This window comes from Gloeophyllum trabeum (genome assembly GCF_000344685.1).
Source record: "Gloeophyllum trabeum ATCC 11539 unplaced genomic scaffold GLOTRscaffold_00004, whole genome shotgun sequence".
Lineage (NCBI taxonomy): Eukaryota > Fungi > Basidiomycota > Agaricomycetes > Gloeophyllales > Gloeophyllaceae > Gloeophyllum > Gloeophyllum trabeum.
In genome coordinates this window covers 1,325,164-1,347,437 of record NW_006920413.1, presented here as the reverse complement: position 1 = coordinate 1,347,437, position 22,274 = coordinate 1,325,164, and the positions used below count along the sequence as shown (strand labels likewise).

At 51.7% G+C, this 22,274-nt stretch overlaps 6 protein-coding genes across 6 annotated transcripts; 2 read left to right on the top strand and 4 right to left on the bottom strand.

Moving 5' to 3' along the window:
• Positions 1-4,413: 4,413 nt before the first annotated feature.
• Positions 4,414-7,742, top strand: GLOTRDRAFT_137595 (uncharacterized protein; the record flags this gene model as incomplete). The annotated part of the gene is made up of 9 exons (XM_007866154.1): positions 4,414-5,121; positions 5,188-5,426; positions 5,479-6,712; positions 6,769-6,861; positions 6,916-7,135; positions 7,193-7,239; positions 7,295-7,397; positions 7,456-7,553; positions 7,620-7,742. 9 exons carry the CDS (start codon positions 4,414-4,416, stop codon positions 7,740-7,742), a joined length of 2,865 nt encoding a protein of 954 aa, XP_007864345.1.
• GLOTRDRAFT_137594 (uncharacterized protein) lies at positions 7,693-12,878 on the bottom strand (the record flags this gene model as incomplete). Its single annotated transcript, XM_007866153.1, has 18 exons — positions 7,693-7,972; positions 8,031-8,077; positions 8,128-8,253; positions 8,301-8,462; positions 8,522-8,634; positions 8,687-8,693; positions 8,746-8,869; positions 8,916-8,997; positions 9,053-9,149; positions 9,212-9,248; positions 9,294-9,596; positions 9,653-9,695; positions 9,755-9,943; positions 9,998-10,233; positions 10,286-10,330; positions 10,385-10,494; positions 10,550-12,514; positions 12,573-12,878. 18 exons carry the CDS (start codon positions 12,876-12,878, stop codon positions 7,900-7,902), a joined length of 4,065 nt encoding a protein of 1,354 aa, XP_007864344.1. The 3' UTR covers positions 7,693-7,899.
• Positions 12,879-13,123: 245 nt separating this feature from the next.
• Positions 13,124-13,773, bottom strand: GLOTRDRAFT_38666 (epsilon subunit of F1F0-ATP synthase N-terminal domain-containing protein; the record flags this gene model as incomplete). Its single annotated transcript, XM_007865771.1, has 4 exons — positions 13,124-13,252; positions 13,306-13,394; positions 13,449-13,602; positions 13,651-13,773. 4 exons carry the CDS (start codon positions 13,771-13,773, stop codon positions 13,124-13,126), a joined length of 495 nt encoding a protein of 164 aa, XP_007863962.1.
• A 181-nt stretch (positions 13,774-13,954) lies between these two features.
• Positions 13,955-16,983, bottom strand: GLOTRDRAFT_115232 (gamma glutamylcysteine synthetase). The gene is made up of 15 exons (XM_007866152.1): positions 16,908-16,983; positions 16,647-16,859; positions 16,456-16,580; positions 16,286-16,405; positions 16,056-16,232; positions 15,863-16,002; positions 15,656-15,810; positions 15,490-15,606; positions 15,290-15,437; positions 15,124-15,236; positions 14,871-15,068; positions 14,525-14,818; positions 14,354-14,474; positions 14,178-14,298; positions 13,955-14,126 (listed from the first exon to the last, which is right to left on the bottom strand). Exons 2-15 carry the CDS (start codon positions 16,794-16,796, stop codon positions 14,045-14,047), a joined length of 2,061 nt encoding a protein of 686 aa, XP_007864343.1. The 5' UTR covers positions 16,797-16,859; positions 16,908-16,983; the 3' UTR covers positions 13,955-14,044.
• A 256-nt stretch (positions 16,984-17,239) lies between these two features.
• On the bottom strand, positions 17,240-19,140 carry GLOTRDRAFT_58407 (APG6-domain-containing protein). Its single transcript, XM_007866151.1, has 6 exons — positions 19,068-19,140; positions 18,236-19,011; positions 17,974-18,181; positions 17,837-17,925; positions 17,564-17,776; positions 17,240-17,511 (listed from the first exon to the last, which is right to left on the bottom strand). Exons 1-6 carry the CDS (start codon positions 19,107-19,109, stop codon positions 17,373-17,375), a joined length of 1,467 nt encoding a protein of 488 aa, XP_007864342.1. The 5' UTR covers positions 19,110-19,140; the 3' UTR covers positions 17,240-17,372.
• Positions 19,141-20,008: 868 nt separating this feature from the next.
• GLOTRDRAFT_137591 (uncharacterized protein) lies at positions 20,009-22,000 on the top strand (the record flags this gene model as incomplete). Its single annotated transcript, XM_007866150.1, has 1 exon — positions 20,009-22,000. One exon carries the CDS (start codon positions 20,009-20,011, stop codon positions 21,863-21,865), a length of 1,857 nt encoding a protein of 618 aa, XP_007864341.1. The 3' UTR covers positions 21,866-22,000.
• Between the last annotated feature and the right edge of the window lie 274 nt (positions 22,001-22,274).

Here is a 22,274-nt window from a genome sequence, read left to right as displayed (position 1 = left end):
CCATGCGCGTCTGCCTTCCCATGTACACGCAAAATCATCACGGGAGATGTTCTTCGCGCTGGTGTAGATCCCCTTGTCAGTATAGCTTTGACTTGATTGGCGTCCTAGTCTATAGGATCGGGCATCCGGAGGCTGTTCCGTGCTCTGATCATAATCAGCCCAGCGTAGGCTCGACTCAATAATGGTATAGCCGCCGTCGTCCTAGTACAGATTTTCCTCGATGAGGGCAAATGAAGGATAATCTTGGCCAGACACGCCACCTCCAAGGCCAACCTGGTGGATCCCAACTTCCCAAAGCGCTAACAGTGTGCACTTGACATGGATCTACTTGCATGGAAGGTACTGCTGACCAGGCATGACACTCACCGCCCACACCATCCCATACATTCGTGGAAACAGATCTACAACTTTTCTCAGACTCATTCACATACTCAATACTCTAGTGCTGCGCAGGAACGTACCATTCACCGGTATATTCCTGATCTCGAGGGGACCGTATCGATCTCACATATCATCATTGCAGGCTGCGTTCTTGGAGGATCACTTTACGGAAGGATGGCACGAGTCCCGGAAATACTATGTGGTGAGACTAACAACAGGCTGATTGCACACTATCTTTAGTCGATAACGATCAACTAGGGAAACGATGGATAATCCGTACCTTGCTCCTAGCGCTCCCGCGACGCAACACGAGATGTGCAGTTGAATACGTCAAGAAGATAAATCCATGGAAATCATGCAGCGGAGCGGATTAGGTACCGACATTCGCACTTTTCTGATGGAGGGATAGGAATTCTCCCAAACCGAGCGCGCTATGTCTCCCCTTGGCCATGTCCGGGTCAAAGGAGCGCGTTGTAAGGCATGCTCCACTAGTCTGCCAGGTGCCTGGGCTAACAGTTTTAAAAGGAGAGTTAGCCTGATTTTCTCCCCTTCCACAAGAAATTTATGAAAACATGAGGCATTTCATGCTAAGCCTCCAATAGAGAGACCGCCCCAGTGCAGGGATCGGTGTACAGTAAGGGACCCACATAACCAAAGTTTGCTACGCGGATTTTTGCATTTCCTGTGCAAAGCAGCTAAAACCCGAGGAGGCCGAGTCCTATGTTCTAGATGTAAGATGACCACGGCGCAAGTCAGAACGGAAGAGCTCCAAGTAAGATTATTCATAAAGGTATAGCCCTGGACGTACCTCAAGGATCATGAAGCTATCGGCTGACATCTTGGAAACTGTTCCGGTTATCGAGGGACGTAAAAATTCACTTGAGTCCCTGGGGGCACTAAGGAGGTGATCCAGTGCGCCAGAGCTGATCTTGGACGTGATAGTCTGTGATTACCCGGATTTGCCGTTAACCCGAAGGACGAAGGTGCAACGATATCGGACGGAACTATCTCCATCAGACTAAGAACAGAGGAGGCATCGCGGACGTTCGTCAACGGCGCATACGTTGCATCCAGCCAGCGCTCTAGCAGAGGGGACTAAAAGGGGACTAATCGGAAGTGTATTAGTCTACGGAAAAAATTGAAATTCCATAGACCTTACAGCCACTAGATACTTGCCCCATGCCCAAGGCGACTATGCATGACCCCACGTGACCAACACAGGGCATATGCATCCGTGTGTACCCGTTCGGTGGTAGCTTCTAGAGGTCAAGCCGAAGCAGGCGGAAGCAGATAATCGCCTCCCGGGCACAGTCAGCAGGATGGTAGGAGTACAGTCTCGGAAGGTTCAGACCGAGCCTAACGAACTTCGCAGCTTCATGTCGGCTATCGATTCCGTCATGTCCGGCATTCTTTAAACCAGGTGCATCGCCAGATCAGATTCGTAGCTATAGATTGATCAGTGGTGATAAGGACGGTACAGTTATATGCGGCGAGAAGACTGCAGAATGGTCAGTGAGTGATGTCATGCAGCTGCCTGCAACCGTGCTATGGCGTAACAATGAAACTTAGTCCGCGAGAGTAGGAGCTGCCACTAACCTCGGTTTCAAAATGTGGCTGCCGAGACGTAAAAGTGAACATGTACACTATGCGACGGGAACGCGCGGCTTCTACCGTTTCGACACCTCATACACCTCAAGACGATAATAGTAGACGGGCTATACATTAATCGGGGACTGTCTCATTTCTATTTCAGAGAGTTTGTAAGTAACATACCTGTAACTCTTGGCGCGGAGTTAGTCTATATAGCGGACAAAACATAGGGGACGGAAACTTAACGACGTTGACAGCGCGCGCCACAAGAGCCTTTTCTTGTGGCTGCCGGCGTCAAGCTTGGGTCTCCTGAAAGCGATCGCAAACGGGAGGCTAAGTTGGAATGCGCTGACCGTGACAGGAGGGGTAGACTTTTAAACCTGCTGTTGCGGATAACCATTCAGCGATAAGCTGACAGACACGACTAAATCACGATAAACTATGTCTCCAGCCACAACTCCACAAGTGTGATAGTGGTATCACTGACTAGATGTTGGACCGACGAATAAATACAACACAGAGCAGACGCCTAGCTCTTTGAGCAGATCATGCAATGATGAATTGGACATCAAGAACCGGCATGCCCATTCACATCGTCGAGGAACTCCAAAAGGCTAGGCCCACCGGGGCGTCCGCGTAAGGATTTGATAACATTCTAGGTAGAGAACACGAACAGTAGCAAGACGTGGGGAAGATAAGGCGTCGCATCCCAGCAGACGAGTAATAGTTTTGCGCTCTTCCACAGCCTCCGGGGTTAAATGCGAGAACAGCCCAAATAGCACCGGTATGGAGCGCGGTTTAGGGTGAACTCGAGCTATCGGTCCGGCCAGGGTGAGGTGTTATGCAGGTACTCGTGACCCAACGAATATCGGGGAGACCCCCGTCACGGAGCGGAAGCTTTGCGCTAAGCTGCCCAGGGCTAGTCGCAGGAAGTCACAGCTTCCGGAGAGCATCGTTGTTGGCATCCCGGCTTGCTGAGGTTTCGCACCCGGGAAGTGTCCATGGCAAATGGTTCACGTTCTTCTGCACCTGATTTTTGTCAGGGTGCAGGAGCCCACGGTGCTGGATAAGAATAACGATGTTCTATAGAGGCACCAGGCGTAGACACCCACCGAATTTGTGGGTCCGCCGTACGTGTCGGCTTACGGACCCACGGGACTGTGACTAAGACAGAATTGACCAAGGAGCTGCCGATATTGCCAGGGCAACCTTGTATACGTAGACATTACGAGGTCGACTCGGAACTGAGTGTCGGCTCGGTATTGCCTCATATTCGGCTTGCGACCCCGATGCTAACGTGTAAATGCAAACGAGGCAGCTGTCGCACACTTTTCCTCGAGCACTAACAGTTTTTGGTGATTGAGCTAGGCCCTCTCCTGGCAACGGGAAGATCAAGCGGCAAAAATCCGCCAACAGGAGCCAGACCGAGGACAGTCGACATACGTACACAGCCAATGTATCACAGAAGGACAAGAACGTCTTGCACTCTTCGAGGTTGAGGCTTGAATGCCATCCGTAAGCCTCACCCCCATAGAGAAAGTGATGCGGAAGCTAACAAATGATCCTGCCGGCATTGCTTCTGAACTTCTCTGCGACAGGTCCGACTCAACCGACTTCCGAGAGTATCCGTCTCAAGTTCAGGCATTCGGCCACGTTCCTTCCGCATTTTCAGGTGCAGAGTAGCGAGAGAGTTGGTGTGCGGGAACATGCTGTTCCAAACGGATGCTGGTGTCTGATCATGCATGTGGCGCTGCTTAGCGCCTGTGGGCTGAAAGGCCTGACAACGGCATGCAGTCGCGAAGCAGCTGCAGTCATATTCTCTCTACAAATGCGTGCTGCAGGAAGGTAGCCGGTGGTTACTGGCAGCGCGACAAAGCTGGCTTAACCGACAGCAGAATGGACGAGACGCAACGAAAAGGCCCCCCTCCTTCAAGTTCAACGTTCAACACCCGTTTCTCCACTGACACGTGATCATCTTTCATCTATGGCTTAGGTGTCAGAGCCAGCATGAAGCAGTACGTGTCCATTTAACTTCCGAGCCTTTACATGCTGAACCTACGATCTCTACAAGAAATCGCTTCAGTCCGATTTAATCCCGTTGGCAATCCTGGACGGCGCCACAGATCCTCCCAGATCCCCGCCGATTTTTCTGACAGTGACATTGACAGTGAGAGTGCGATGCGACAGAATGGTGTAGGCTATCAGATCCGTTCATATTAATGATTGCTTTCAATACGCACGACCATGCCTTGAGAAGTGGGCACATATATAGAGGTGTGTCATCGATGAGCGTTCTCGATCTTGATCGAAACCAGATGGTCAGCCAACTGGTCTCAAGATTCTCTCCTTGGATGCGCAAAGTGTAGCATCTTTCTCCGGTTCATCTTCACGATGAATGATCCAACAGATTCACCCAGCATATACTCGCTATATTCACGTCCAATGACGAGAAATAATTCTTCCACTGAAGAATCGGACGAGCTTCCCACTCCTTCCTCCGTTGATTCTCTTGGATCGCCTTTTCACAACGGCTCTAGCTCTCAGCACGGCGGTCTGGCCAAGCCACAGATTTATGAGGGATACACAAACTTGCCCACGGTCGTCGAGACAGGAGAAGAACCCGAATCCATGCCGTCCCGAGGCTCGAGTGGCATCCAGGCCTGGCAGACAATATATAATGATACTCCCCCGCTGCGTTCCAAGAAGTCGACCAAAGAACTGGTCAATCGATACGAAGCCATCGGTAGCGAGCCAGGGGAAAATGTTTACTATCCCGGAAATCGACCGCAGAATCAGCCCTGGAGGCCGGCCCAGGATAAAGCTTTGCCACAACCGCCAGCACTCACCTTCCAGAGTAGGAATGGCAAGCCGCGCTCTCCCCTCCGCCAGTCCTTTCGGAACTTGATATCGGTTTTCAAGAAGAGCAGGATCGTCACGAAGGACAAGCCCGCGATGGGCAATTCCATGCTTATGCAATATCCTGGTGTCCGCCCGCAGAGGGCTACATCCAATTATCCTGATCGGCCGGGTTTGCCTTCGATTGAAGCCTTACCGAGGGGTCCATCTGTATCACCTGCCCGCCTTCTAACGAATACCTTGCTTCATCTCTCCCGACCCGTCACTGAAACCCGATCCTCACCGCTGTTGCCAGTTTGGTCATGCTGTACAGCAACACTCTTTCCTACTCACATACTCCTCACATCCTTTACCGCTCAGAATAATCCCCTGTCTCATACAGTGCCTTTAGCAGGATGCACTGACGTTCGTTCAATACCTCTGAGCGACCTGTATGCTGCTGAAAGAGCCATGCTCCCTAGTTTAATCGACACTGCGACCGGGGCAAGGGGTACTCCAGGTGAACCAAAGGTTTTCGAGCTCGTGTTTGAGATACGGAGGAAAGAAATATTTGCTGCGGCTTCTGTCAAGGAAAGGGCAGCATGGGTCAGTGCTATATGGTACGTCGCTCCGTTGATCGGGAACATACGTTGGGTTATGATCTTCGTCTAGGGATGCCGTACTCAATTCTCAAGATCGAAGAAGTCTGTATGCCCCCGAGCAATCCGACTACTCGGACACAAAGTATGCCCATGCGCAGAATATCCACTGCGTTAGTCAACAGCAAAGTGACCCGCCCGAGGAGACGGCAATCGATGCGTCTACCAGGCCTTCCCAGTATTCCATGACCGACCGATCGTTGCCATCCACTCCTGTTACTATTTCTTCGATGGACCGCCGCCGTGGGCTCTCTGTCGATGCACGTGTGACCCTGAGCGCGGAAGGAATGTCGAGTAGGACGGGCCTCCAGCTATCCAACTTGCAGAAATCCATCTCCGACCCGCCTCGTCAGCCTAGTCCATCCATCCAGAACTTGGATCGAAGGTCAATGGTCAAGATGCGACTTGCGGAGTTGGAAGGTGGAACTTCTAATCTCCCGGTTCACAAACTCCGCCCTCCGCCCAAAGAGTTCACGCAGGCAAAAGGCACACATCCCGCAACCACCGAATTAACTGGAGCGGAGAGAGTCTCCAGAAATTCGGCCGATACCATTCGTAGACCCGCAACGGATGATCCTGACACGATGCCTGTCCTCTCACCCGCCCTCTGTGACAGTCAAGCGCAAGTCTCCCGTTCGTCACCACCGTTCGTTTCACGGACGGCCAATGTTATCTCTAGCGGGCATAATACTGCATTTTCTCAGAATGAAGCGGCGGTCGTTGCAGCGACTCCGGATCAAGCCATCAACGGAGACGGGATATGCAAAGAGGTCGCCAGGTCCCGTGCTTTCGAAGATATCAAAGATATGCTGCGGACGCTGCTGGAGCGAGTGCAACAGCCCTTAGACATGCCGCGTCACCAAGAGGACTCGCATCTTCAGATGCTACACTCGATGGTAGGAGAGATCAGGGCGCAGCTGCATCAGAACCCGGCAAAGACGCTGGATATGGAAGGTCCCTCGACCGTTGTATGTGAAAAGGTCAATCAAGTACACCACGATGTACAGACCGGGGTGATAAAAGTCCTTGCACGGATCGACGAACTACGAAGATGCGGCCATGACAGGCGTGGGGTGCTGGGTGAAGAAGTGCAACCACAAGCACACCTCGCCACGAAAGCTATGGATGGCCTGAATGACAAACTTGATACGCTCTTGCGCGCGGTTCAGGTGAATCAGGAAAGTGGAAAGGCCGTGACGGACTCCAAAGAGGCCTTCCCATTAACTTGCATGAAAGAACTGACAAAGGTAAGTCCCGTAATAGGGCGTCTGTAATTGATGTATGACGACACTTCCATCCTCAGTGCATGGAGCTTCTCAGGGAGACCAAGACGAATCAGGTTGTGTACCTCGACAATCAGGCGGATAGTGTACGCTACCTCAATGAACTGAATTCCGTAAGACTTTCACCTCATTGCTACGGTGCGGTATATCCTAATACTTCAGTCAAGTGGCTCGAGACCTTCGTCAACCATGGAGTCTCCCAGATACAGACGCTCGCGGAAGACATCCAGGCCTTGCGCAAGGATCTCAACCCTGCGAATGGCAGCAGAATGCAAAATGTATCTTCGACCTCTCTATCGCGAAGTCAATCAAACAAGGGGCTGCTGTCTTCCTTGGAAGAAGTTGTAGAAAACCTTAAAAAGGCTGGACATACTTCGGACGCATCCAGTGAGTCACCGAGGTTGGCACCCATGCTTCCCCACTGACCGCATGGTATGACCGAAGCCATCGCTACCCTGCTTGAACGACAACACACGGAACAGGAGCGTTTAGTGAATGCTTTAGCGGAAGGCATGCTAGATTAATTTCTCCTACGCGTCACTATAGAACTTCGCTGATTCAAAATTGGCAGGTATCTCACGCGACATCCGGGGTGAGCGTCTCAGATTCGTGGAGGCAATGAAAGAAGCTACTACAATTAATGTGCAGTGTACGTAAGGGCTACGCCCATATCTCGGTACCGCTCGCTGACGTTCGTTACCATATAGCACACATTGAGCAATTCAGGCAAGATTTGACTAGGGAAGTCCTGCGCTTGTCCCAAGCGTCGGAGGCAGCGGGCCAGTATCGGAGGAGACAAATACCGGTAAGTACAGACGCCTGATTAGTTGAACCTCCGCTGACCGTTGCTGAAACTTGGCCTCCGGGACAGTCTGAGTCTCATCAGTCTGGCCTCGTCACGACCTCATGCTCTCAATCATCATACAGACTATCTGATGGCGGACCCCGACCAAAGTCGTCTCACCGTCCTCAAGGCGTCTACAGGAGACTCTAACGAGGAAGCTTCTTTGGTACTAAGCGAAACCCGTATACTGTCTAGCAACGGCACGGGCCCTTTATATACGCTGCAGCGCATTGAAATTGATTACACGCGGACATATCGTGACTGTTCCGGCACCATGGCGCAAGCACTTGCATTAAGTGTTATGCTCTCACAAGCCCTCTAGCACTCCAATCTGTCGTGCCGTAGCTGCGATCCTGAAATCCGCTGGTTGGACCTGATGTCTTGTCACGGTCTGATGTGAGCACCTGGCAACAGTCGGGCGGAGAATATGTGACTTACTCGTAGTACTGCTGCACTTCAAGCCCCTCCATCACAAGTACGTCGCCCTATAAGCAAGTCAGTGAGAAACGTAGGCAGTTTCAAGTCCAGCACCTACGTGGTGTAGAACAATGGACAAGATATCCTGCTTCTGGCCCTTAGGCCTGAAACGCATTAGCGCGGGGGAGCCAAGTGACAGCGAGGCCACTACGGGTCCAAGACCCTCCTCGTCATCTCCGTGATACTGAAATGTATTATGAGTTAACCTTCTCTAGGTGACTTATGACATACCGCCATCTGTTGGTCTTGCATATATGCTGCGGAAAGGATTTCATTGAACCTGAGTGGCCTCCGTACGGCTTTTGACGCCCGGTCTTGTATGAGGTCCAATGCTTCCATCACGGCAGAGGGGGCCTCTTGGAACGACACTGTCTCGTTTGTGCCTCCTACATACTAGAATGTAGGGAAACAGATTCACATCATGGTCCCAACTGCGTAGGTGCCGGACTCACATGATACGGGGCACCAGCTTGCCAGAACAGCAGACGAGTCAGATCGACGACGATAGCAGAATTATGATTCTTACCGTTGTGGGAGAAGTACTGAGCCAGTAGGTCACCTCTGCCTGTGAAATTTACGTCATCGGAGTTCATTTTTTGATGATGTATATAAAATACATTTATGCTGCCAAGTCATCTGAGTTAGTCTGAGCAGAGATGAATAGGATTATTCATACCATCCTGATAGGCCACCTTCGAAATGATACACGTCCTTCTGCTGCTTGGTCTTGATACTTTCTGAAAATGTCATTTGCTCTTGTGTTGAGAAGAGGGCTGCCTAGGATATGATGTATCCGGCCTCTATGGCGGGCTAAGCACTTGATCATCGAGCATAGTGGTAACTTACCTTCCATCGGGTAAGATGAATATCTGAGAGTAGCCATAATAACGGTTCTCGGTATAGAGGCAGAAGGGCGGTTTGACGATCCCTTGAGGCGGTTGCAGTTCGCCTAAACGTGACATTCACTAATAAAACATACTCACCTGAAATTGAAGAGACCTTGTGTCGATCAAAACCAAGTTTCATCCTAATACGTAGTTCATTGGGAAGACGAGTTCTGCCTGGGACGTGATATATGCCCTACCAGGAATGTAATATGTCATCAGAGCATGCAGGGGACGGATACAGACTTATACACGCACCCCACAGTTTGAACACTGCCAGTATTGCCACTTTACTCTGCCGTGGCTCAGTTACGTTTCGCCTGGGTGACTATGTACTCACCGACAGGACAGCCGCCCACACGTCCTGCAGTGATATCCTCGAGTAAACTCAAGGGTCGTAGTAATCTGGTCAGAGTGAGGGCCGACGGGAAGTGGCGGTCTGATATCTCTACATCCCATGGAGGGCAAGTCGAGCAAGCCAAGAAAACTTTGCGCATAAGTGAGCTCATCGTGAGGATGCTTACCATCATCGAGCATCCAGAACATATGACAATATGGCTGAGTACAGACCCATCCTTGTTCATAGATTAAAGGACTCTCGTTCCCACAGAAGCGACAGATGCGCCTGATGATACCGGCGGAGCTAATGTAATATGCCCTTAAGCATGCGTAACCCAGCTTTCGAATTCCGCGACTCACTCGTAGTCCAAGGGCGCCGCAAAACTCTCGTCGCTGATCGAGCCTTGATTGGATCGAAGTCATAATTCTGATCTAAAAACCAAAACACGGATCAAAACTCACCAGAGCATTGTCCCCTGGAATAGCTATCATTCTTGGTCGCTGCAGTGCTAGAGCTTTCCTCGGTAGTCGAGTCTGTCTGCATGAGCCGTTGTTTAAGCCACCACGGGTCTCCTTGTTCATCACACCACTGAAAGGCAAACTTGTATCGTATCACGGACTCCGATGAATTCTTGGGAATGCAACGTTCCGCTGCAGCAATTCACATCTCAATAAACACCCGGGATTCGAGAGGGAATGACTCACCCCATACCCGTGTGATGAGATAGTTGCCTAATGCCACGTAGGTATAATCAGGATTGGTAGCATGTAAGTCGTAGGGAAATAGTTCATATTTGTCATCAATGAGCAGTACTACCGGATGGCGTTGTTCGTAGCTCAACAACAAAGCCCGAACAGATAGATCATCCGCATGCTGATCGCTAGCCTGCGTGGTCGAGGTCCTGCCTTCCTTGGTATGCAGAGCTTCTGCTCTGCCTCCTCTAGCAAGAAGTTTGAGAGATACCTACATCACAGGGCATGGCATCCTCTTACCCGTGGGATATGATCAATTTCCCTTGATGGTGAAAGATATCGCGACTGATGAGAAAGACTATTAAGCCCCCCAAACCGAAAGGTGAGGACTAGTCGAACCTTGCCGAGAAGGCACTGAGGAGATATCCATGCGCATAGTTCTTATTGAAGTAGACGCCGCCTTGATAGCTCCGGAACCACTCTACCGTCTCGCACACTTCTTGTCGGTGCTGCAGAAGGAAGGATCAGATGGAAGCCTATGAGATGTTTCGATGCTGCACTTACTTTGGCCCAGACTGGCGGTGTGCAGGGGAGCGGAGGTCTTAAACGCGAGCGCAAGCGGCTGACGGTTTCAGCCGGATCCAAGGGCGGGTCGAAAGTAGTACTATCTACCAGAGCTGATATAGGATGTAGTTGACTGGAGCTTGTTCTTGGTAGATGGAGGGTGGCTTTTGGTATCACTAGCGTACTCCCAGAGGAGATGCTCCCGTCAACATGGCCATCTAGCAGGAGCGGGCTTCCAAGACGACGTGCGGATGATGCCTGCGTGTCAGTTTGGGGTAGCCATAGACTATCCTCAGGCACGCCAGCCTGGGGAGACGAGACTTGAACTACACTTCGTTCGGTGCTCGCCTCGTTAGAACGAGCATTCCTCTGTGAGCCCTTTTGCGACCCGCCGGATATTGCGCGAACCTTCGCATCTGCCGTCTTTCCACTTACCGCGGGGCTCATTCTAGCGCGAAGCCCGGTGCGCTTTACCTTGACGATGGGTCGCATCTCGTCGTCCGCTACGGACGATGTCTCTGAGTAGTATTTGGAACGTCGAGCAACACACTTCGGTCCGGCCCCTTTTCTAGCGGGAAGCCCAGTGGGCTTTATCTTGACGATAGGTCGCGTCTCGTCGACCGCTACGGACGGTGTCTTCGAATCACATCTGGAACGTGGGGCAGAGGACTTTGATTTCGCCGCTCTTCCAGAGACGATCTGCTTCGCTACTGTGCGAGGACGGCTTCCTTCGCTTCTCATTCCTTTGTTGGATGTTTGTTGGCTTCTCCCGGAGGCTCCTGGCAATCCTGTAGAAAGACGGGGTCCGGTCCTGCCAGGGGAGGGGCAAAGGTCGATAGGTGCGACTGAGGATAGTACGTCCTCCTGCGCTGTACGATCTCGGTTGTTACGTGTGCCTCGGCTGCCCAGACTCACGGAAGGATGTGACGAGATGATCCCGCTCCTCGAAACTGCAGTATCTTTGTTTGCAAGAACAGCAGACCGACGCTCTCTAGCTGTAACCTTCTTCTCTCGAACTTTGTAAGCCTTTTTTGCGTTGGAGATTTTGGGATTCCCTGTAGCCAGAGCATCCTTCTCTTTGCTTGAGATAGACACACTTCGTATCTGCTGCGCAGTAGTGGACGAAACAGTTTCTGCCGGCGCAACTAGATCAACAGTGGTATTCTCCCGCCTGGATGTGTCTATGCTGCTCAGTTCCGTCGTCAACGACTCGGGACCAACTTCAACGGGCTTGGAGAGTCGCGGACGCTTGCTCCTCCTACCCTTACGGTCCGCCGAAATCAGAGCAGACGGAATATAATCTGCCAAGTCAATGCTTGATTCACGTCCGCCATTACGGTGGTATTTGAATTTCATAGTGGCCAGTGGCGTTATATTTTCATGAGTCGTAGCCGCTCTTTTTGGTCGCGAAGTCGACATGATGGGTGGAACTTTAGACGTCAGGAAAGAAGCGAGCTGCACCGACACCTCAGAATCGGATTCATCTGAAGAGGGCAAGCTTGTGAGCGTAGAGTCCGTATCCCATCCGGCAGGAGTGGCTGGTGCACCAAGTTCTCTGGCAGTAGGACTCTCTTCGATCATGCAGTCAGCAGAAGCTGAGTGAACATGCTCGAGCGACCGCTCGCGACTTTTCTTCGACGCAACACTCCCATCTCTGCTATGGTCGACGGAATTACTATGAGGATTGCGACGCTTTCTCTTGGTCCGGCGCTTTTTCGGGTTGTTTGAGGTTCCAGCCGCATGCGCAAGATCATCCCCATGCTCCGGCACCTCAAACCAGAACCCCGCGTGTTGCCGCGCACGTCGCAAGAGTGCTTGGGCTTCGCCACTTTGTTCCTGATACAAACACCAGAAGATTTGGGTAAAAAGCAGGGAACTGAAGGTTAAGCCAATGTTCTTGTCTGGTTCCTTTTCGCCAGGAGAACAGGCAAATGCCAGAGCGGTCCATGCGAAGACAGTGGCTCGCTGTTGCGGGTGTTCGCAGTTCGCTGAGGAACAAACATCACAGCAAGAGACATCTCACCTCATTCTCCAACACCTTGGCAGCCAGATTTCGCTCCCATGTAGCTTGATTCTTACGGCTTTGGTGCCGCGTCTGCGAACGACCCTCGAACGCCCCTCTGAACGGTTCATCCTGCAGGAGGGTTAAGTCATTCCATGCTTTCGGTTGACGCATAGCCAGCGGTGCGCTTGCACAGCGCGAGATGGAAAGAGAGTGCGACGATGGGAAATAATCATTCGGCGGTAATATACCTTGTGTGTACGGCTGCGAAGTATGGAAGAGCGCGTCAGATCGCGTCTGAACATATCGGCACAAGCCGGGGTCCATTATTGGGTGGGCCAGGACCAGGAATTCAGGCGAAAGGTAGGCTCGTGACGACCCTGTCGTACCGCTATTGAGGGCAGAATATCGGCCTCAATCTGTCGTAGAGGTTGGCTACGAGCCTAGGCGAAAGGCAGCAGCATTACACCTAGCTAAGTATGTGCATGAACGGATATACTCAAGGCAGCCCAGCTCAGTCGTGAACCGCAAAGTGATCTAGTCCGGGAATGATACAGACTGGAGGCTTAAATCTACTTCGACGCAAGCGCATGCTGCAGCGCCTCATACACGTCCGCCTCGATCCTGGCTTCAGCTTTGTCTTCCTCTGAACCGTTCCCTGCGATGACCCTTTGAGCCTCCTGCAAGTTCGCACGAACAGCCTATGGAACAGCATCAGGGCTATGGCCTGTGTGATACGGTGAGAGCAGCGCACCTCCGGAGAGAAGTCGTCCAAGGAAGCGGCCTCAACAACGTTGATGGTAAGTTTGTTGTTAGGGTGAACGGTGGCGAAGCCGCCAGAGACTACACGCATCCGAGTTGGAAAAGCGCGACCAGCAGACGTGTGGGGTTACTCACCAAACCACTTCTTAGAGGTGTTCCCTGATTCGACCACCTCAACCAAACCGGGTCTTAATGGCTCAATGGACGGCACATGGTTGGCTAAAATACCCATATCACCAGTGGCAGCGGAGATGTTGACTTGTACAACATCTGCTGAAGAGAAAATGGACTGGCAAAGGATTAGGTCACGCCAGACACACGCACTAACAATGCATACCTGGTGGGGCAATACCAGGGACAGTTTTATTTTGTCTGCAGCTTCCGCATATCCTCTCCTCCCTGCTGGGAATGTCGACGGTGCGCGCCGGGCGACGGTCGAGAGGAGACGTAGACTCGACATTGTTGGCAAGCTCAAGAGTGCAAAGACCGATTTGGGTCAGCAGCGTGGGACTTTGCGAATGGCCTTGCCGGACGCCTCCGAGGCCGCTGCTGTCACTACACTGACCACTGTCAGTGTGGAATTGTTGATTTGCGTTCCCATCTGCGTGTCGACGACGAACACACCACGGGGACCAATACACACGGACTCACACCTTCCCCGTATAGTTAAGAATACATGTAAACTATGGCTACAGAGTAGCTCGGATGGCCTATGCGAGTCCGGTAGACACTTAAGTTAAGGAGACGTGGGCATGATGACTGCCCACGAAGCACTCGGGTAAGAGACCAGGTGCTGTGCGTACGCCACGTTCACTGGATTCGTCGTGTTAAGATCGTTTCACGCCATGCAAGTGGCTCACGTACATCTCATCCACCGACCGCATAAGGTCGTAGTTGATCTCCTGGCTTACGACTGAGTCGTATTTATACGAAGGGTGGTTGCGAACAAAGTTTCTTATCCATGTTGCAGTCGTTTGGAGCGAGCCTAAAATACGACCGAGCGTGAATTACGCCTCAAGCAGGTTTGAGAATCGACTCACCGTTGCTCTTGCCCCGAATGAGGTCGAGATACTGCTCGATTCTATCCCGACTGGTCTTATCGATGTCAAGCGTCTCTAGATATGCGTACACGAGACTGAGGAGACCCGGAAAATCGGCTCCCTAGCGAAAAGGTCAGGAAACGCCCAGAACCACGCAAGAACAAGACGTACTTTGCCATTCATAATTTCGTCAATGCTCATCTCGACGTATTCTTCGTCTACCGGACCAAAGTTGATATGGTCGTCAGGATCGGGGAACTTCGGATAGCAGTTCCTCAGTTTCTTTTCTTTCGATGGTGCATGCCCATTCAATCCGTTAGGCGTACCGTCCATCGGAGAGACGGAACCAGGTGATGAAACTACTGACGACACACGCGAAGATAATGGAAACACGTCTTTGCGGAAATAAAACCGCTGCGAGTGGACTGCGTCCCTCTTCTGCGCCTTCTGCATATTCTCGTCGACCTAAAAAAGGGATGCGTGAGTTTAGCGACGGTTGAAACACGAAGGTACGTACCTTCGATATGGGTACGTAGAGATTAAGACTAAAGTGCAGGATAGCTCGCGTTAACAGCACGAAGAACACGGCAAATGCAGCATTCTCGAAGTCTGTTAACTGAACTTCCATACTCCGGAACTCGACTCTCCATCCAATCGCAGAATCCACTGGAGGAGGCTTGAACCGGACAGTCTGCCAATTTGTAGACTGGATATTCTAGAATCAATTCGAGACCTCAGCAGCGCACCAGCCGTACTAAGAACGAGCACACCTCGAAATGATCGTTACTCGTTGAATCATCTTGGTCAATCATTTCGGAGAAAATAACCAACGGATCCCGGATGAATAGATGAGAAATATGTCTAGCCAGGGCAGCATCGATTCCTACGTACGGATGAGCAACGGTAGCGCAATAAGTGAGCATGACATCGACCTACCATGCCTGCGCAAACGCTCATAAATTTTCTCGTGGACAGGTGCGGGGATATCATTATATTCCGGGCGGTTTATCCAGTCCTCCGAAATATACAGACTGACACTGTCATACCGAGACTTCGGAATGCGCCTTCTATTTTCCTTCAAGGGCTGAGCAGCTAATTAGTATGTATTCTTTCAGGGTACGGTGATCGGGCCGTACCTTCAACCCCCGTTCTTCTTCCGTTCGATCGTCGACGGCGCCAGCGATCACGTTCCAGCGACAATCGACGTCCGCAATATAGCCTCGCCATAGTGGACTGCTCGCAGTTAATGCTAGCTATTTGAGAATAAGGCAGGATATGTGACGAAAGTACGCGTTAACTCACCATAATGGGAGCCAACGGCACCATGGCATCATACATGCGGCGAGCTTCCGCCACATTACAGCTCTGGAATGTCAGCTGTAAACAGCAGCATCCCATGCCGAAGCCCATGGCATCCATGTAAATATGGTCCAAAAGAGCGGCGCCATTCCTAGCCTCTATGACCGCTGCCTTAGCTGACCGCACAATCCTGAGAACCTGAGCACTGACCAGGGTCTTCCCAATATATGTTGCGTTGCCAGGGTATTGTAGGATCCACGAAAGGTCGAGGCGTGCGCTCGTCAATGAACAACGGCAGGTTCATGGCAACCTTGGACCCGCGTCTCCGACGAATATTCGCAGTCAAGGTCCTACATACGAACCGGTTTAGTTGCAAACCAGGAAGAGAAAGTAAGCCACCGACGGAAAACGTGCATGGGGGTTCGTTATCTCCTCCGGCAGGAATAAACTATGACTAGAAACGGCATCTGCTGGGTCAAAGTATGGCTCCGTAAACACCCCGGGCACACCGAGACGAGGGAAGGAAGTGAAGGTCATGGGGATCTCGTGGGACTTGAGGTGTTTACGGGCGAGGTTGCGCCTTGATGATAAGCTCAAGATATGCGACCAGGATCCAGGCGGACTGCATCATACCTATAACGCATGTTGTTTTCCACTGATAGCACGTCCGGAATAGAGCCCGTGTACGGGGCTCCAGGTGTCGATTCAAGCATGTAACGTCCATATTCAGGATGGAAAGTCGGGACAGCGACACTGGCGACGGCGTCGGATTAATGAAAGCTGCGAGAGCAATGAAAACCTACTCATCGCCGAGGCCGGACGAGATGTCGCTGACGATAGAACTGAGTTTCTGCAGGATTTCTGTCTGCCGCAGAGACAATTTCGCGTTCTTTTCCGTATCGTCGAAGGACACGACCATATATTCGATCTTGAAGGAGGCAGCATGTCTCGATCATTAAGGGAAGTGCGCAAGACCATAACAAGACCGTGATACCTCGTCACCCCATAGCAATTCGTCTCCTGTCCGATCCTTCATACGGTCCCAGATGTTCAGAAACTGCGTGATACCGTGGTGTCTGACGTGCTCCGCATACTTTTTGGCGTCATCCCAAGCTAGTGGAGTACCGAGAGACAGTAAACCCATTATAACTGGGTTTGCGGTAGGGCAGTGAAGCTAGGCGATGGGATCTACCTCTTCCTGAAAACACTATTTCAAGGATGATTAGTGGTAGGCTGACAAACCAGCATGACTTACCAAGCAAGTACCGATTATCCGGCCAGACCCAGAACTTCAGGTAAGAAACCAACTTGAGAACCAAGGAATCCAAGAGAGGGTAGCCTACGGCCGGCAAGAGAAGTGAACAAAGAGATAAATACGAGTGCAAGGATTTGTGGCTGGACTGTGTTCCTGCATAGCTCGTATGAAGGTGTCATGTTGGCGTGATTTTAGGCTTGACGTATATAGTCACAGATTTGGCTCAGATTGTTGACGGATCAAGATCAGGTCCGAAATCCGAATAGCTAACCATTCGTAGTGCTTAGACGTTGAATACCGCCATTATAGTAGACACAGGCAATACAAGTAAACGCTGGGATCCGCACGGACGGAGGCATGTAGGAGAACAAAGTCCGACGTCCGGCATGTGAAAAGCCATACCTATTACGCTCGCGCTCTTGGTACGTTCTACAAGGGAGAGGCGGCGGCTTGCAGCAAGGCCAGTTACCCGTTAGCGCCATTGGTAGTCCACTTGAGGAGGATCTTCAATGCCAGTAGTATATGCCGAAGAGCGCGTGTCCACGCCTCTTCTTGACTGAACTGAAGCTTGACGGAAGCCTCGCCGATCTTATCTTTGATGATCCTGGTAATTCCACCTCGTCAGTGATCACGGTGCAGGGGAACAATCTGCCTACGGATGAGGGAATTCAACGGTTGCATCTTGAGATTTGACATAGTCAACGACTTGTTTCAAGCACTCAAGGAATGCGACCATAGCAAAGTCGAATCGGCGGTTGTGTAGCAAACGGCCTATGTGGAGATCGCCGGAACCATACAAGCCGTAGGTGGCTTTATCACCTGTCGTCCTCTCGATGCGGGAGAAAGACCCCATTGGAACGAGGCGATAACTATACATTAAAGGCTTGGACGTAAGCTGAGAATCAGCCAGCTCAAAAGGAGCAACGCACTTCTCAAACGTGAATTCCAGCTTTCGGGCAATCGTGTGTAACAGGAGGAGGGTCTGGCCCCAGGCAGCGTTGATCTCTGTCCATTCAACCTAACACTTTCATTAGGTATGCTCGTGTCGGGAGATAACCGGACGTACAGGTACTCCTGGCACTCTACCGAGACGGAGCCCGTTGATGGTCCCGAAGACGCCGTCGTGGCCTATACAAAATGCGTCGTTATACACGTTCGTGCGCTCCAGTTTCTCTAAGGTAGCAGCATCGGCGGCGTATGCCGCGCGCAAAGCTGCCAATTGCGACGCTTGCTGCGCAGAATTTATGACATGGGTATTGTGGACCCGCCAGAACCTGCCACAAACGAAGGTGAGAGATACCCAGAAACGAAACCCCGCAAAGACGAACTCAGCCTCCTCCTCTTCCAGAGCCTTCTCCTCTAATTCCAGGGCTTTCATCTCTTCTTCCAACTTCTCGCGTTCCGTTTCAGTTTCTCGCAGTTTCTCGATAGCCCATCGCTCTTCCTCCTTCAGGCTCTCAATAGTTCTTTCGACGTCTGCTTTATTCAGTTCCTTCGATTCCCGCTCCTTTTCTTTCCGAACCTCTTTCTCAAACGCTAGATATCCATCCCTTTCTTTCTTGGTCTCCTCCAGCTGCTTCTCAAGCGTAGAGAGTAAGATGTGTGTGCATTCCGCGCATAGTGGATGGTCCACATCAGTCCTACTAGATAGAAGATTGAACAAGCGCAAGCTTGCGTGGAGGTGGTGCGATAAGGGTGAAGGATTGGGTGGCTCAGGTTCTGAAGATGAGAACGAGGCGGCGGCTTTAGTGGGAGCGTGCCGCGACCTAGACACAGAAAACTTCTTTCCATCGGAGGGCGACGGGAGTGACGAAGGGATCGTCTTGATTACACTGTCTTGGAGGAGTACGAACGAGTCATTCGGCGCTTGAGGTTCGCGATGAGGTTGTTTAGCCTGCGCACGCGCTGACAAGGGTGACGAAGTCCGCAGAGGGTTGGACTGTGCGGCTCGCTGCCACGCTGCTTTGGATGAGGACGGCGAAGGCAATCTTGCGAGCTGTTCCGCTTCCGACTGAGGGCGCGCACTACTTGGCAGCGGCGCAGGCAGGGCTGCTGCTATCATGTCGAAGGCGGACGGTGCCAAGTCCACCAAGGACGCGTCGAGCTGGATTCATCTGTGCAGTTGACATGAGTGAACACGATTCAATCATATTGAAGTACCTGTAGTGGGTTCTTGCATTGTTGGCATACGAAAGCCATCATGGAAGTCCAGCCTGAGGGAGCTCGAGTCTATTTGCTCGTATTTGCCCCGAAACATAACATGCGCATATGTTCAAGTTGTTCGCCTTCCACAACTGCCCGATGACTTGATGACTTGTGGCCTCCCGTGCGGCCAGACATTCTTATCTGTTTCCCTGGTCCCTCTGCTATAATTTTCTTAACAGGTAGCACATCAATAATATTGACTCGTTCGCGATTCCGACGGGAATCCGAGCACTAATTCGAATTCGCTGCTAACCGCAACATTACAAGTTCCAGCTTATATTACGGCAAGCCTCGAGCTTTGTCAGAGTAGCCCTTGGAATCACTAGGAAGTCCTGACGGAGAAATAGCGGCGTCTTTCTCCATTGCTGTGGCTGAATGCTATATCTCACACGCTGTGAGACGTGCTTCTCACTCCGTTCCTCCTTACCGGTTCGCCATCACTTAACAGTACAACGGTAGCTATACCAGCTATCTAGAGTACCTCGGGTACCGTACAGGGGCGCCATGACGTTGGGATCTCACTGATGGTGTGATAAACACAACGAGATCCATTTCGTCATGTCGTCGGAGGTATGTTCACTGACCATGGCCCTCCGTGAGCCTGCTTGCCGGCAGGCGGATGATATCAGTTTGCCTTTTCCCTACATTGCTGTCTACCTCACGAGTCGTCACTTTCATTTATTACAGGTACACGTGAATTAATGACGACAAGGACATGATTCAACGTGTTGCTGCACTGCGCAAATAGATGGGTTTAAAAGATGAAAATGTCGCTCAGTGCTCGTAGTCCTCGCCCACAACCCCTCTGATTTAACTACCGAATCAAGTATTTGACCTAGGTAAGCCCTAACAACGGCTGCTACGTGTATAGACAGCTTCATAGCATCATTCTAGAGATGGCCACCCGTGTCTTTGCCCTCGTCGTCGGAATCGATTCCTACAAGTCCGGGAATATCTGGGACTTGACTTCCGCTGTCGACGATGCCACTGCTGTCAAGCGCTGGCTCAAGCACGATCTCGGTGTCCCACGGGACCAAGTGTCCTTCCTGATTAACAACAAAGCCACGAAGCGGAACATCGAAGATCAGTTCACCCGTCACCTCCTTAATAACGACGCTATCGAGCACGGAGATGCTATCCTCATCTACTTTGCCGGTCATGGATCGACCATCTCTGGCCCTCTGGATTGGTTCTCAGGGAAGCCGGGGGAAGTACAAGTGCTCTGCACCTTCGATCATGACACCAGAGGTCCTGAAGGGCGGGTGGCGGGGATATCCGCCGTCTCCCTGCAGGCGATGCTGCAGGAGCTTGCTGAAGCCAAGGGCAACAACATCACTGTCATGCTCGATTGCTGCTTTGCACCGACAGAGCACGCGAGCCGTTTGCGATGCACGCCTACGATGAAGTGCAGGCCGCATGACTTGCATACGAATATGTGGAGGGGTTTACAGGGGAAACTAGGTATCCGAGCTGACAGAGACGGCTTCTACCAGCGGCGGAGCAGCCACATTTTGCTCGCCGCTTGTGGTCCCCGGGATAGAGCGTTAGAGGGGAAAGAGGGCGGAAGATTCACTCATTCTCTTCTAACGGTCAAGGACAAGGTGTCCCTGCATCGCACGACGTATGCTCAGCTGCTAGGCTACATCAATGGTTTTAGCCGCGAGCAGCGAGCTGTCTGCGTGGGCAAAGACCAGGATCGCATCCTCTTCGGCGGAGTTCCCTTCGTTCCAGAGTCGCAATTCGTTGCTGTTGACTGGGACGACGACTCCAAGCTGCGCGTCGGGGCTGGTTCGGAACATGGTATCGTAGAGGGGAGCGAACTCAGTTTCCACGAACACAATCGTCGCGGATCTCTAAATCCCCCGCTTACGACTCTGTCCGTAGTTGAGATTCACCCGACCTGGTCTTTTGCACGGTCTCGAGTGCCGAGCCGGCCGCTCAAGGACGAGGGATGGGCGAGAATCACCAGGTGGAACACTAGGGCGCCGGTCTATCTGCAGTTGAAGAAGGCTCTCGCGGGATTCTTTCGGCGTCACGAAGACCTCGTTATCGGGACTGACTCTCGGCGGACGGAAAGCCATGTTGCAGGGGATCGCGGCACATTGGATGCCATGCAACAGACTTCTCCTGTACCTGCGCTACCGAAGGACGGGATTGGCGTGGCTGACACTGCCGCCCGTTTTCACCTGCATCTTCATCGAGATAATCCGAACCATCCTCTGCGTGCCTTTATTACCATCCAATTGTACCGATTTGACCCTCAAACCGGACGTCGCGTTAGCGCGAACTTATTCGCACATGGCAGAGCGCAGATGCGGCATGAAGAAAACAGCTTTTACCAGGTTGTCCTCCGCAATGACTCGGAAGTCGATCTTTGGCCATATCTCGCCTCCATGCGTGCTGACGGTTACGGGGCCAATATGCTGTTCATTCCGGATCATGATAATCCTGCGCCCCCTCTCCGCAGGCACTCCCAGCTGGTTCTTGGCCCGTCCAGGATCTGTTGTGACACCTCCTTCCGAAACTCCAGTAAATATAGCTGGGACGCGTGCTTACTGAAGCTGTTTGTTTCCTCGAAGTCCGTGCCAGTATCTTTGCTGGAGCAGGGAGCCGCGTTCGCTATGGCTGAAGCTGCCAAAACCCCAGATGATAAGGAGGCAGTGATGGCTATTGAGAGGGCGGCCGGAGAGGAAATTTGGGACACCGTGGAAGGTACTATAAGTTTCAGCGTTTCAGACCAGCTTGATACTTGACTCGGTATGCCCAGCATGACTAGATTTTCGTTCATGAGGATCGTTGGCCGTAGATTCTCCGTTTTATTTATGGTATCTCATTGCAAATATTACACAGTAAATGCTAGGATGTATAATATATATTTCTTCTCGGTATCGACGATATCTTGTGACCCGTGCATCTTGTGGCAGCGCCGAGATCGGTCGACCTGGATCTGGCGTTGAGTAGAAAGATATGTGCTTCGCGATCAATTCCCACGACCTTAGTTCTGTGGCACCGGCACCGAGCTTTCCGCGGCCACAACCGAGGAAGTGGTGCCTTCGTATTGCTTTCGTGCGCCTGCATTCCACCCGATAACGTCGACTCTTTGCTGTCGCGATGCTCTTTCGTCAAATTTGAGGCTGAAGGCAGATACCATTGACAGAGTCA

Excerpts from the sequence above, each read along its gene's own strand:
- GLOTRDRAFT_115232 (XM_007866152.1), bottom strand. The coding sequence starts at position 16,796 with ATGGGTTTACTGTCTCTCGGTACTCCACTAGCTTGGGATGACGCCAAA. Across the intron at positions 16,003-16,055 it reads AACCCCCATGCACGTTTTCC|GACCTTGACTGCGAATATTC; the intron begins GTCGGTGGCTTA and ends GTTCGTATGTAG. Across the intron at positions 14,475-14,524 it reads ACGAAATTATGAATGGCAAA|GGAGCCGATTTTCCGGGTCT; the intron begins GTACGTCTTGTT and ends CCTTTTCGCTAG.
- GLOTRDRAFT_58407 (XM_007866151.1), bottom strand. The coding sequence starts at position 19,109 with ATGATGGCTTTCGTATGCCAACAATGCAAGAACCCACTACAG. Across the intron at positions 17,926-17,973 it reads GTAGAGTGCCAGGAGTACCT|GTTGAATGGACAGAGATCAA; the intron begins GTACGTCCGGTT and ends TGAAAGTGTTAG. Across the intron at positions 17,512-17,563 it reads ACCGTTGAATTCCCTCATCC|GATCATCAAAGATAAGATCG; the intron begins GTAGGCAGATTG and ends TGGAATTACCAG.